The 14,488-nt window shown below is 38.5% G+C and overlaps 1 protein-coding gene across 5 annotated transcripts; it reads right to left on the reverse strand.

Annotated features, from left to right (window-relative positions):
- Positions 1-904: 904 nt before the first annotated feature.
- Positions 905-13,655, reverse strand: LOC143854118 (polyadenylate-binding protein RBP45-like). Of its 5 annotated transcripts, none has more exons than XM_077363907.1 (7): positions 12,937-13,650; positions 9,601-10,084; positions 3,066-3,121; positions 2,857-2,987; positions 2,678-2,774; positions 2,400-2,558; positions 905-1,213 (listed from the first exon to the last, which is right to left on the reverse strand). In XM_077363907.1, the coding sequence occupies exons 1-7, from the start codon at positions 13,222-13,224 to the stop codon at positions 1,211-1,213; spliced, it is 1,218 nt and encodes a 405-aa protein (XP_077220022.1). In that variant the 5' UTR covers positions 13,225-13,650; the 3' UTR covers positions 905-1,210. The 5 variants fall into 5 exon arrangements, 3 of the variants coding, with proteins under 3 accessions (XP_077220022.1, XP_077220021.1, XP_077220023.1); XM_077363906.1 differs by having other exon boundaries at positions 2,400-2,582; positions 12,937-13,644; XR_013237376.1 differs by lacking the exons at positions 905-1,213; positions 2,400-2,558; positions 2,678-2,774 and adding an exon at positions 9,103-9,189 and having other exon boundaries at positions 2,905-2,987; positions 12,937-13,655.
- Between the last annotated feature and the right edge of the window lie 833 nt (positions 13,656-14,488).

Consider the following 14,488-nt stretch of genomic DNA (forward strand, 5'->3'; position numbering starts at 1 on the left):
GATACCTGACTTAGCTATGCAAGAATTTGCATCTAAGTAGAAGCAAATGCCCCTCTTCCTGATTAAATCACTATCAAAACCTCTAAGGGACCATGATCCAAGAGATAGAATATGATTGGAAGCCCCACTCCAGCCCCACCTGCAACACACTCAGCCATTCTTCCAAATCTTGTCCCTTAAAATCCCCTGAAGAAACTCACTCTCACCCATCCAAGAAAGAATGGAGGCCAAAGACAACCACCCCTGCTACCCACCCACATTACCCATCCCTCCAACCCCTCTAGCTCCCATCTCCCAACCGAAATCCCAGGCCAAAACCACCCCAAAAGGCAAAGAAAAATTAAAAGATATTCCCATCTCCAACCCCTTTGCCATTCTAGAATGTATTGAACACATTGAGCAATCCTCGAACAAACCTGAAGATGTCCCTGAATAGGGAAAAGGGCGCCCATTTGCCAACCTAAGGACTGATTGGTCCCCTGGAATTCTCCCTCCCAAAGGATTGAAGATAGCATCGCCTGAATCCCCCCTAAACCTCGTAAAATCTCCCTCGGAGTATGGATCATGAGGGGCCTATGCTCCAAATAAAATTAAAAAAATCAAATTGGAAAGGATTTGGCTCTTGGCATGCTACTCATTCTCCTCCTGAATGACCAGATTGAAGGCATTTTCCAATTCAGTGTTTCATGTCCTATTGTTCATTGGTTTTTTATGTTTTCTTTTTGTTCTTCTTGTTTGACTCGCTGAAGTCCCCCTTGTAATCTTGTTTCATATCTTTTTCTAATGAAATCTGGTAGGGTTCCACCTAACCCCAGCTTACCCATCCAAAAAAAAAAAAAAACATTTCAAACCCAAATTCATAGAACAATCAACCCAAAACAACCCATCCACAACAAAGTGCAGATTACAATAATTCAAATCTCTATACGAAACTCAATTTAGACAGTTTTTATGTCTTTTAATTTAAAACACAGTGGCAAATGAAAGTTCAGCCACCAAACTGACTCCCCCTCATCTGTCGAGCATAATCCTTCATAGTAAGCAAAAACCGAAAAAGTTAAAATAAACCTCAAGAGCTGGACAAGCAGATGTAAAATAGTTAACATGACCCGATAAATACAGAAAAGCTTGTGGGTGACCAAAGTCACCATCTCATCTCTCTAATGGCATCTCTCATTCCTCCGCTCCCAAAAGGCCAAGACAGCAAAGATCACTGCACGAAAAACAATTGCAGAGGTTTGTTATTATTTACTCCAACAAGGGCAAAAATGCACATGCTACGAGGGAACAAAAACAAGAGCAAGGCTCTACTCATGAAAGTACATACATGTTAAGATAGCTCTCGATACCAGCACAGAAAAAAGGCTAATGAGTTATTATTAACATGACTGTTTAGGTGATCAAGAGTCCATGGATTCCATTTGCTGCGGAGCACCAAGGGAGGTAACTTGGCTTTAAACCCAATGGGATTGATGGAATTCCAAAGAAATTTGGCACTACAGAGACATTTTCCCTTTCCAAAAAAAATAAAAATAAAACTTATCCAGGATGGAAGCAGAAACTTTTCGATGGAAGCAGAAACTTTTCGATTAGTCAATGAGATTACCCAAGATGAGCATCACCAAAACACATCTCCGAACTGGTAGATCACCTCCACAAGGAGTGTGTACCACAATATGTATTCCATTTCAATGAAGGCACCCCACAGTATGCTACAAAGTGAGATCATTCAAAAAAAAAAATGCTAAAGTGAGGATTTTCAATCTACAGTCAACTGACCCCAAGTACCCCTATGGTAATTCAGGCTTTCTGTGACTCAAACCCGTGGCAATCTACAGTCAACTGACCCCAAGTACCCCTATGGTAATTCAGTCTTTCCGTGACTCGGAAACAGCCTCTCTGCAAAGCAGGGGTAAAGCTACGCACATCTAGCGTCCCCAGACCCCACAATGGCAAGAGCCTTGTGCACTGGGCCACCTTTTTTTTTTTTTGATATCAAAGCAAGAGTGCCTCTGGATTGAGCTGTTCCCCACCCCGAGGTGATTACTTATTCCAGTGTCAACTAGTAAGGTAAAGTCTGACATAATAGTATAATACCAACTTAGCATAGCCTTTGATACCTATGTTGTTATGCATGCAATTAATATAAAATGTCACCGATGAATATGAGAACTTGCATTATAAGACGGACTGGGTGTAAAGCAACGGAACTTATCAGCACTTATCCAGAGATCACATCAAAATGTGAAGAAAGATATGATGTGGTCTGGAAAGAGTACAGAGCATCACAGTAAAAGACAACCATGAGCGACATATTGTAGTTCAGTCGATGAATAAACTTCATATGGAAAAAGTAAGCACACACAAAAAAGGATTGCTAGTATTGGTATTGCCCTTACCTGTTGTGGTTGCTGATAGTTCCCATATCCAGGATATGTTCCATAGCTATACATGTTAGGATCTTGAGGAGGAGCAGGGGGGGCATATCCATAGGCCTCATAACCCTGGCCATAACCATAATAACCCCCACCATTCCACTGGTTTGGATCTGGCTGCGGCTGAACCCATCCAGTAGACGGATCCTGTAAAATTGTCAGTTTCACCGATGTAAATTCAAGAACATTAGAAACATGAGAAAAATATGAGTTACATACATACTAGGTAGAGCTCAACACACCTGTTTGTTCGAAGGACTACGGCCCCATGAAAGTCGAATGTTTTGTCCCCCCAACTGTGTTCCATTCAACATCAGTAAAGCCTCCTCCGCACAAGCCCTGAAGAACGACATATACAGAAAGAGTCAACACTGGGAATTGGCAGCATGAAGACAGTTCTATTGTTGGTGAATTTGCTTACCTATTAGCAAATTGAACAAACCCACAGCGTTTTCCTACCGGTATCTTAACATGAACCAGTTCCCCAAATTGGCTAAAAATTTGTCTCAAATGGTCTTCTGTAACATTCGAATCCAAACCACCGACAAATATCTGCACTCAAAGATGTTATTTTAAAAAAACATGCGGCAAATAAATGATTTCAAATCTAAAACAGAACAAAGTACCCACAGTTGTATTATTTGGATCGTTCTCGGACTGAGTTGGTTGATTAGTCTGGTAAGAAGCTGCAAACAACAATACAGATGAAAGAGAATATATAAATAAAAAAGAATGGTGCAACCCTAAACAAGATGTTAGAAACAGGTAAGAAGAATAAAATGAATATATACAGCCCAAAAAAACAAAAAAAGTAGCAGCAGAGAGTAAAGAAGAAAGATTAACATAGGTGCCACCTTTGATATTTGACCCAATGACAGCCTCAGAAAAATTAGGGTGTCGATTGATCAAATATCAAGGGCAGCATCCCCATGGATGCAGGGAGCGTGGAACGGCAACACCAAGATAAAGATCAACACAAGAAGCAACTAAAATTATCTGGGGGATGAAAACCCATTCCATGGTTTGGAGAAAAACTCCAATATAACACGTGAAAGGAGCTAAGCACCTTCACCCACGTGAAAGAGCCAATGCTCTCTTCACAAGTGATATCCCAAAAATAAATTTTATTCAATCTTTCTTTCCTCATATCATTACATTATATAGATAGCCAAAACAAATAAATAGAAACCATAAATACTTGCCTAACCATTATTCTCAATCTTCTAACTAAAGCAACATAAATAAAAAGTAGAAACATGACTAAAATATTCCTAAAATAGTAATCCCGTAAATTCCGTAATATACTAATACCATATCCCTAAAATGCCTATAACTTAGCCAAATTAAGTCAAAATCGCGTAATCTTGGGCTCTTTAGATAGGTAATCGAAAAACCTTTCTAAAAATAACAAAATTGAGCTAAGTAGACGAGTTTTGACGCCCCAAAAAATACTATAAATAAAATGAAGAAAATAGGAGATAAAAAAAATAAAAGATTTGATCCACGCCGCACATTCTGCATCATTCACCCCTGCTTGAAGAAAACTCGATCTTGAGTTTAGGCCATTATCCTCCAAATCTACATCAATCTTCTATTCTTCATTCCCCCCCTTATTTTTTGATCCCTTACACGACGCTTAGCCATGAAAAGGTCCCTCGAAGGCACTCTCAGATCCACGAGTGTCTTCTCATGGATGCGGGGCTTCGAGTAGTGCTAACTAAGTATGAAAGTCTTCACTTGTCATTGGAGTTTTTCGTTCTCCGCAGCTAGATTAGGTAGAGATCTCGGAGGGGTGGCGATCTCCTCCAAACGTCATGTACGGCGCTGCGGCGTCATCCTTAGCTCTGATACCAACTCATGCAGAGAGCGTCGAGCGGCAACACCAAAATAAAGATCAACACAAGAAGCAACTAAAATAATCTCGTGGGGGATGAAAACTCATGCCACGCTTTGGAGAAAAACTCCCATATAACACGTGAAAGGAGTCAAGCTCCTTACCCACATGAAAGAGCCAATGCTCTCTTCACAAGTGATATCCCAAAAATAAACTTTATTCAATCTATCTTTCTTTCCTCATATCATTACAGTATATAGATAGCCAAAACAAATAAATAGAAACCCTAAATACTTGCCTAACCATTATTCTAAATCTTCTAACTAAAGCAACATAAATGAAAAGTAGAAACGTGACTAAAATATTCCTAAAATAGTACTCCCGTGATATACCTATACCATATCCGTAAAATGCCTATAACTCAGCCAAATCAAGTCCAAATCGCGTAATCTTGGGCTCTTTAGATAGTCAAACGAAAAACCTTTCTAAAAAAACCAAAATAAAGCTAAATAGATAAGTTTTGACGCCCCAAAAAAAATTATAAATAAAATGACGAAAATAGGAAGTAAAAAATAAAAGATTTCCACGCCGCACGTTCTGCCTCACCCATTACACGCATGAAGGTGTAAACACCATATTAAAAACTCAACACAGCAGATACAATTGGAGATCTTATTTATTTATAGCCAATTTTCCTCCCAGACATTTATTATTAATTTATTACTATGTTGGCCCATATACACAAATCAATAACGTATCAAAGCCTTCCTAAAATGGCAGGTCCGAATAAAGGTATATTTTAATGCAAGTACATAAATCCATGTCAGCTGTATGATAACAAAAAAAGAAGGTTTGGGAAATGCTTACATACTAAAATTCATAATGTTGGAAATGCCATACTAAAATGAATGATTCCAATAACGAAGAAGAAATTTCATTTCACATTTAAACAGAAAAAGCATTATTGAGAAGAGGAAAGACGCAACCAACTCCACATAATTCTGCTTGTGAAGGACCAAATGCAGATACCTGTTTCAATTTCCTCATTTCAATTCCTGCACACCTTTACAATGTAATCCTCAATTCATCATTAAACAAGGAAAGGAAAATTCTTCCAATGCTCAGCAATTACAACCCTCATGTTCCACACACCTTAACAATGAAAATCCTCAATTCATGATTAAACATCAAAAGAGCAAATTCTTACAGTGCTTCAGAAATTACACCCCTCATGTTCCACATACCTCCACTGTTAATTTTAGAATTTTTGATTGGATGCTACAATTCCAAATGAGTACCGCAAGAGGTGTTTTGCAACAGAACAGGTGTTATTATGAGCTTCCTAGATACAAACCGATTAATATCAATGGTCAATAGATGTTGCCACAGTTGTACATAATATATTTACAATTGTTAAATGCATGCTTAGATGTAGTAAAAGAAGTAACTTTCTAGACATCTAGTACATAATATATTTTTGTACATAAATCCATGTCAGCTGTATGATAACATCTAAGCAAGAACTTAGATGTTGCTTGATAACATCTACGCAAAATCTCTTAAGCCTTCGACTGTCACTTGATGGTTTCTACATAGAACAGTTCCAAGGAATTGCTGTGAAGACCCTTAATTTTGGAACACCAAAACATATCAGCAAGAACTTGAATGAGAATTAGTATAATAAAACACAATAAAAAGCAGTTGCAGTGCAATGATCTGGGGACTGATTTCCGTCAATTCCTCTTTTGATTCATAGGTGCTCATTCCATGTTCCGAGTAGTATTTTTGTCAAACACCTAACAGCAAACTCCATTTCCCTATGGCAAGTTGCTCAACACCATATATCATAAAAGAAATAGGCAAAAATAAGATGAATACTTAAAAACCCCAGCTAAGAGGGTCATTGGTTTGAAGTCTGCGAACGGTTGCAAGCGCGTGGTTTTCAAATGGCAAGTCAATGCATTTTTGTGTAGGAAATGATGCATTGGAATCCCTGGATCATTTATTCCTTTTATGTCCTTTCTCTTTCCAGATATGGATGGGGATATTCAAATTCTTTGATATAGATTGGGTGCTATCGAATAGGATTGTGAAAGTTATTTTAAATTGGAAGGGAGCATTTCATGGCAGTTTAGGTGAATCATTATGGCTGGCGATACCATTTGCTATCACCTGGAACATATGGTCGGAACGTAACAACCAAATATTCGATGGGAAGGACAGATTGAGTCTCCATAAACTGCTCGACGTCAAATTGTCCCTCATAGCTTGGATTCGTGGTGCGGGGCGGGGGCTACCATACTCTACTGGGGCTATTTTAAACAATTGGACGACAGTGATACATGAACAAACTGCACATCCCAAACTTAATCCTTGCTGGTCTCCACCGCCTGAGAGGTGGCTCAGACTCAACTTCGATGGTAATTCTGTTGGAAACCCAAGAAGGGCTGGGGTTGGGGGTGCAATTAGGGATCATTGCGGTAATATCATTATGACATATTCGAGCCCTGCCGGTGTATGTGATGCGAATGAAGCTGAGGTGACCTCACTCCTGTTTGGGCTTCGGTGGTATGGAAAGAAAATTTTATGTCCACTAACTGTTGAAAGTGATTCATCAAACACCATCGCTTGGGCTAAAAATAGATGCTGTGGACCCTGGCGGTTAGCTGGCAAGATCGACAAAATCCGTGATTTGGCGAGAGTAATCAGGCCGCAATTCATCCACAAGCGGAGATCCACGAATACCTTTGCCGACGAACTGGCTAGGGCAGGTGTGGACTGCGATACTCATTTAGTAGCCTACGAAAATGAGGTGGCATAGCTTCTCAGATTACTGTCTGTTTTCCTTGTGGACATTTTTTTTTTGGCGAGGGGGCGTGTGTGTGTGTGTGTGTGTGGTGGGGGGGATCCTATCTGAATGTTAGAGGGTTGATCCTAACCCTCTATAGATCGGAGGGTTAGGATCAACCTATGGAAATAATTTTTGGGGCACAACCTATTTAGACTGTGGCCCAAATAATGGACGGTTTGGATCATCCTATGGTGCGGGCCATACCGTATTTTGAATAAAGTGAGGAGTGCCCTCATCAAAATACAGCAGTGCTGATAACATTTCCCTTACATAAATTGCATGTGAAATATGATACATTACTTATATATAAATAAATAAATATATGAATTACACGTGAAATGTGACATGTACGGAATAATTAGACATGTGTGACAATGCATGTTACTAGGTGTTTGATGTTATTAAACCATTAATAATGACTGCCTTATGTGATGGCTTCAATGTCTGTATTTGAGCTTATTCTAGCATTTCCTAAAGTTTCATCACGATGTTCTATAATCTGCGTATGTTTGATGTTATTAAACCATTATTAATGACTGTCTTATGTGATGGTTTCAATGTCTGTATTTGTGCTCATTCTAGCATTTCCTAAAGTTTCCGATGTTCTATAATCTGCGTATGTTTCCATATATTTCCGTGATTTACAGAACTTCCGTTAAAATTTCCAACCGAAACCGAAACTTCCCACCAAAACCAAAACCGAAATTAAAATCAAAATTTAAAACAGCTTGGCAACTGGCTGTATGCCTATGAGAATTGTGTTCCCAAAAAATAAACTCATAGCACCAGAGAGAGAAAGAGATAGAGAGAGATACAATTTCCTCGAATAATTATTGAATAAAAAGTATGGTTCCAAGCATGTCGAAATTGATATCAGCATAACAGTATAGTTGGGCAACTGAACTCTCCCCCTTTATATTCCCATTCCCAAAATTACAATGTCTCCTTCCTTCCATACCAAACGTAGATGATAGAATGATGTCTTCCCTTACAAAGCCAACAATGGGTATGAGCTATTTTACCTTTTTAAGATAATGATACTCTTAATAACCACAACTTATTACGGGATCCATGATGACAAGATGGAGGCTAAAACACTTGATGATCATCATTCCAACGCAAAAAATGGATTCCCTCCTTATTGGCACTTTAAAGATCTAAGCGAGTATTAAATGGTCAATGCGGTCTAGAATTCAGAGGCCATTCTGCATGTTAGTCAACGAAAAAAAACACAACACGCTGATTCTGATCTTCTTAATGTTTACAATTCCAGCATATATAGAATTATGTCAGACAAGACAGTCTGCATTCAGACTTACTGACACTCTTGACTGAAACCACACAGAGAGGCAAAGTAGATGATGTCTGATATAGAAAAAGATTAAATTCAATAACAGAAATCAAAAAATGCACTAAAGGCTTTTAAAAAAAATACATAGATCACTTGAGAAAATTGTAGGAAGGAATTGTGCATGTGAGAAAAAAAGAAAGAAACTGGAATTGGTAAAAGATAATGAAGGAGACTAACAAAGCTTGAAATTCCACAAGAAGCCTAACCTAAGAACAAAAGAATACCACATGCATGCAACGGAAACATGACTGCAGATTGCAGTATCCGGCATTTGGAGTCTTGAGCAGTAAGAATTGCTACTCAATAACTCCAAGGAAAGCCCCACTTGAATTAAAGCTGGAAACATGAATTAAAAAATTAAACATAGGACCACAACCGGAAAAAGAAAGTCTCATATTCAGTACTATAATAAAATGGTGCAAAGGAACTAATGTACAAAGAACTAAAGCAGTGATTCTTCAGCCCGATTTAAGAAAGAAAAAAAAAACAGTGAATGAAATGTAACTTGAGTTCTTGACTGACAGCTCTTTAAATAAAAGAAACTGGAAAGAGTAATTCGAGAATGTAGCATTCAAATGCCACCGAAATGAGAAATTAAGGTCAGAATTATGACATAAACAGGAAAACTGACCTAAACGAGGCCACGCACAAAGGGGATATGCATTTCAGCCGAAATCGGTTCCGGGCCCCCCCTAAATGAAGAGAGCCTCTGGGCATCCTGCTTCGAGACAACGTGAATTTTTATAAGTGTTTGAAACTTAGTATAGCATTAGACCTGCCAAATTTCACAAAGGAAAGTGCTAGGAAGGAAATGACTGCACATCTATCGAAGCAACAAACTGCCCCTTATCTTCATAACCCGGAAGAAAAACAAGCTAAGAATAACGTTTAGTGGATTCAGCCTCTAGCAATATCAAACATAACATTCAGATGAATACTCCATATGATCCCATTCAAGATATCAAATGATATAAACAAACAAGAGGAACATCGCTTTCAGAATTTTAGCATCAATAAACAACTAAATGGCAAAGTTTCCCTGCAAAATGCTCTAATTAACATCCCATTAAAAAAATTTATCATAACCACAATAAAACTAACTAATAATATTGCGCGTGACTATGCACACCTTTTGCAGGATATTGTTGTTGTTGAGTACTGACATTCTTCTTGGTAGTAGCCGGTCCAATCCGCATCTGCCTTGTAGAACAGTACATTCCATTCATTTCAGTCATGGCACGCAATTGTTCACTTTCGTCTCCAAACCGAACAAACCCATAGCCCTTTGAGCGTCCGGTAGTCCTATCAGTAACAACCTTTGCACCCTTAACAGTGGAATAGTGGCCCCTGAACGTCTCTTGCAACATGTAATCTGTAACATCAGAAGCCAAATCTCCAACAAATATTGGAAAGTCAGCACCATCATCTGTGCGCTTCTCACCAGCACCAAAAGATGCCCAATTAAGCCTGAAAGGTTGCTCCACATTAGGCATCACTGTGCCGTTATATGTCTGTAGAGTTCTTTCTGCAGCAGCACGATTTGCAAACTCAATAAAACCATATCCTTCGGATTGTCCGGTCTGCTTATTGCGGATTACCTTCACCGAAACAACCTGCAAATACAAATGATTATTTGCATGGAATCAAGAGCACACCATAGCATTACAAGAAAACTTCAAATCTAGGGTACCTATGATTTAATATATAAAATAAATAAATAAATGTATAGGGTAGATTAAACTTTTAAAAAAAGAAGAGGTGGATTAAACTCAACTGGCAATCAACTATAGCCTACAAAATAACAGTAATCAACATAAACTTGGACAAAAAAAATGATATATTTCTACCTGGATTTACAGTGGATGTTAAAACTTTAAGAGACAGATATAAAAGCACAACATACAAAATGTTGCCAAAACCAAGGTTTTAAAAACAAGATCCAACTTGGGAACTGGGTCTTTTTTGAATTTTAATCCTGAGTGACTCATTTCTGACACAACATGGACACAAGTGCCAAGATCATGCTGAAGTAAAAAAAAAAAAAACTGAAGTATCTTGCAAGCCATAGTACACATAGAAGTATATCACAAGATAAATTAATTTTAATATATCCAGCATGTGTTTAAGTTATTATCAATAGACATCATGTAAGCAAGTTTATTCACAAAACCAAATCACCCAATTTAGTTTGTACTTGTGCTCTTTTAATTAATCATCTCTGAATAAATAAGTCCATAATTACTCTCTTAGGAGACGTACTCATCTTCTCTTCAAGGAACTTCAATTCCAGCTTCTCAAAAGATATCCTCCTTTGTAGTTTCTCAAACGATATCTTCCTTCCTCGTATCGCTCTTCTCCTTCTGATTACTTTAAATCATCCCAATTTGGTTTGTTCTAGTGCCTTTTTCATTTATCATCTCTGAATAAATTAGTTCATATTTACTCTCTTTGGAGATGTCCTCACCTTCTCTTCAAGGCACTTCATTTCCAGCTTCTCAAAAAAATATCCTCCTTGTATCTTTCTTCTTCTCCTTTTGATAAAACCACCACAATTGGGTTTTTGCTTGACTTCTGTTGTTTATTCCAGATTTCTTGAAGTTTTGCTTTGCAGAAATTTCTCTTTTCACTGCCTCCTCCACTTACCTTTTCTCCCATGTAATTGCAACATTTTCCTCAAACACAAACCAACACAAAGAAAATGTGTGTGTGTGTGTGTGTGTGTGAGAGAGAGAGAGAGAGAGAGAGAGAGAGAGAGAGAGAGAGAGAGAGAGAGAGAGAGAGAGAGAGAGCAATTTCCCTAAAACAAAAAATGCAGCTAAACAAAAATTTTAGTGAAAATGTTTTTAACAATGGAAAAGAACTAATGTAACCCTCCAGGTGATCTCCCACATAGAAGAAATTCTATTGAAAATGTTTTTTTAAAATGGAAAAGAACAAATGTTGCCCTCCAAGTGCTCTCCCACATAGAAAAATATTCCCTACCACCATTTATAGCGTAAAGGACAAAGAAGGGTGCCAGTGCATGTGTGTGTATTAATATAAGTTATGTGAAATGAAACATATAATACGAGCAATTACCGATAAATAGAAAAATGAAAATCAAGGAAACATAAAATAGAAGATAGTTCCTTCAAACCAAACAGGAGATGCAATCCTAAGCAGTTAGAAAATTCTAGATACTTCATCCTTTATCAAGGGGCATGCTGAACATGGCAAAAGGAAACCCTGAGAGAGAGAGGCAGTCGTGAACACTTCCTCCCTAGCCTCATAGTTATAAAACTCCCCGCGTCATTGTGGACTCCCCAAGTCGAGTCCCTTTTACCTTGGCTGCATTCCCCGTTTTGCCGTCGTGTTTCAGGTTTTGTCCTACAAGGTTGATAAAGACTCTGACTCTCCCGAGTTATAACAACATCAACCAAGTACTCAGTCGCATTGTGCCAAGTCGACTAGGATTTTCTTTGTCCGCTTTTTGACCCGCGTCCGCATTTTGAAACACTGCCTAGACTACACATGCTTAATCCTGGATAGGACGCCTGCCCACCAAAAAAGCATTAAAAAAGTTCAGTCTGCCGTTAAAAGATCAGACTAGACTTAGGGGAATATTTTAAGTCCCTCTGAGAAGAGAGACGAAATGAAAGAGGTGGAAATGATCATGTTAAGACAACAGCCCTTTCCAATCAGAATGTTTTAAGTCCTTCCATGAGCTGAATCCCCCCTGAGTTTTGGATGATGCACCGTCTTCGCCATAGTTTAAAACTTCCCCGCGTCATTGTGGACTCCTTCGAGTCGACTCCCCTTTACCCTTGGCCTCAATCTGTGTTTTGCCCTACAAAGTCAATAAAAACTCCTTTGACTACAGAGTTATGAACGCATCAACCTGAGTACTCAGCCGCAGCAACCGAGTACTTGTCTGTGCGTGACGAGTCAACAAGGATTTTCTTCGACTGCGTGTTGGCCCGCGTCTGCATTTTGAAACACGGGTCTTTGCTCATTCGCCATTGGATATTTCTCCCGTATTCATTAGAAATGAATGTAAAGAATAGAAAATTTCTGACAGATTTGTACAGATATTTTATTGGATGTTGTTGTATCCATTTTTGGCTTCAGTTCCATCTGACTTAAAGGATCTAAATTTTTTTACCTATCCTTTCATTGAACATTTTCTATTACAGCTGTCAATCATACCATTACAATAAAAACAAGAAAACATTGAAAGAGACCTGACAAAGAAGGAACAAAAAATCAAACATAAATAAGATAGAACAGCCAGTTACCAATCCTCTGTGAAATTTTATACTTATATATCTTTCGAACAATTTGGTAGTACATCTGTCAGTCAGATCCTTTTAATAGTTTAAGATGCCAACTATTTGGAGAATAAAATGATATCAGCAGATCCAACAGAGAGAAGGAACAGAATCAAAAGGAAATATTATAAAACAATACAAGAGATAAAACAATTTACCTCTCCGGATTGAGCGAAACAGTTACTGATATAGTTCTCTTCCATCCAATACTGCAAGTCCCCGATCCAAAGCGTTCGGATCTCATCGGCACTCGCAGGCTGCGGCTGAGCAGACGAATACTGCGGCTGTGGCTGAGGTTGTGGAGCTTGCTGGTTAGGGTTCCAAACCGGCGGAGCCTGATTCTGCTGTGGCGGCATCATCATCCACTGGTTTTGTTGTTGCTGGTACTGATGGTGCTGTTGATCCATGGAGGCAGGAGGAACAACGCCGGCTGAAGGTTGCATCATCTTCGCAAAACCCTAACTTAGAAAACGAGAGAATAGAGTATCGAAAACCCTAGAAAGATGAGAAAACTCTAACCTTAGATCCGAAAACCCTAGAAAGAGAAGGAAATCCTAACCTTAGATCCGAAAACCCTAGAAAGCGAAAGAAACCCTAACCTTAGATCGGAAAACCCTGGAAAGAAGAAGACAGCCTAGCCTTAGAAAAGAAAGACGAGGAATGATAAACCGAGGGTAAGCCTAACCCTAGAAATATAGAAAGATAAGAGGCGAGAGATGATAGAAACCCTAGTCCTGTCAAATCAGAGGATCTAAGAAACCCTAACCCTAGATAGTCACGGGAGAGAGGAGGGCGATTGGGGGAGTGATGAGATAATTATAAAGGAGACGGAAAAGAAACAGATAATGAGGAAAGAAGGGTGGGAAAGATATTATAAATAATGTTTGAGATTCATTGAATGTTGCTATGAACTAAATTTGGTTCATTTCTATAAAAAATATTTATACGCGGCTGTATGATCGTGTATCCAGATTGTACGTGGGACCTACCGTAAGGTGGTGATCGACGACATATGCACATTAAATTTTTTTCCCCTACTCGGTTGTTTCGATCTAGGGTTAAAATCTTCCTACGAAATTGGTAAAAAAAAATATATTTTTGAACCAAACATCGATCTTATTGTTTAGATCTACGGTGATCGACGTTAGTTACGTACGTTAGATTTTATTTTTTTTTCTCATATTTTCCCCTTATGGCTCTGTTCACTTGCGTTCCCGAGAAAGCAAATCCTTGGAAAACAACATTTGTTTTCCTTAACAAGACCTTGACAAGACGTAATTATGGTGTTCACTTGCTTTCCCAGAAAAATAGAATTACACATGTGAAATTTTTACAATAAGTCAAAAAATTATATGGAAAAGCCTATCCCCCTTATCCCCGCCCTTTAGGGATTTCATTTCCGACCAAAAACATTCGGATTTCGTTTCCCGGGAAAACTAGCGCAAAAAGAAGGGCAAACAGTTTTCCTGTAAACCTTTTCCTGTGCAAGTGAACAGTCCAGGGAAACCTTTTCATGCACAAATTCCCTAGATTTATTTTCCTAATGCCACTTCAGATTCCTGGGAAACATTTTCTTTCCTCTCCCGGAAAAACTCGTTTCCCACTGGAGTTAAAATAAAATCTTCCAAAGAAATTGGTAAAAAATATTATTATTTGGGAAGAGTTCTAGTGAGCAGAACATTGGTCTTGAAAGGGTTTTTTAGGTGTAGG

This window comes from Tasmannia lanceolata, unplaced genomic scaffold, assembly GCF_043159265.1.
Source record: "Tasmannia lanceolata isolate RefF3 unplaced genomic scaffold, GAP_Taslan_0.1 ptg000020l, whole genome shotgun sequence".
Lineage (NCBI taxonomy): Eukaryota > Viridiplantae > Streptophyta > Magnoliopsida > Canellales > Winteraceae > Tasmannia > Tasmannia lanceolata.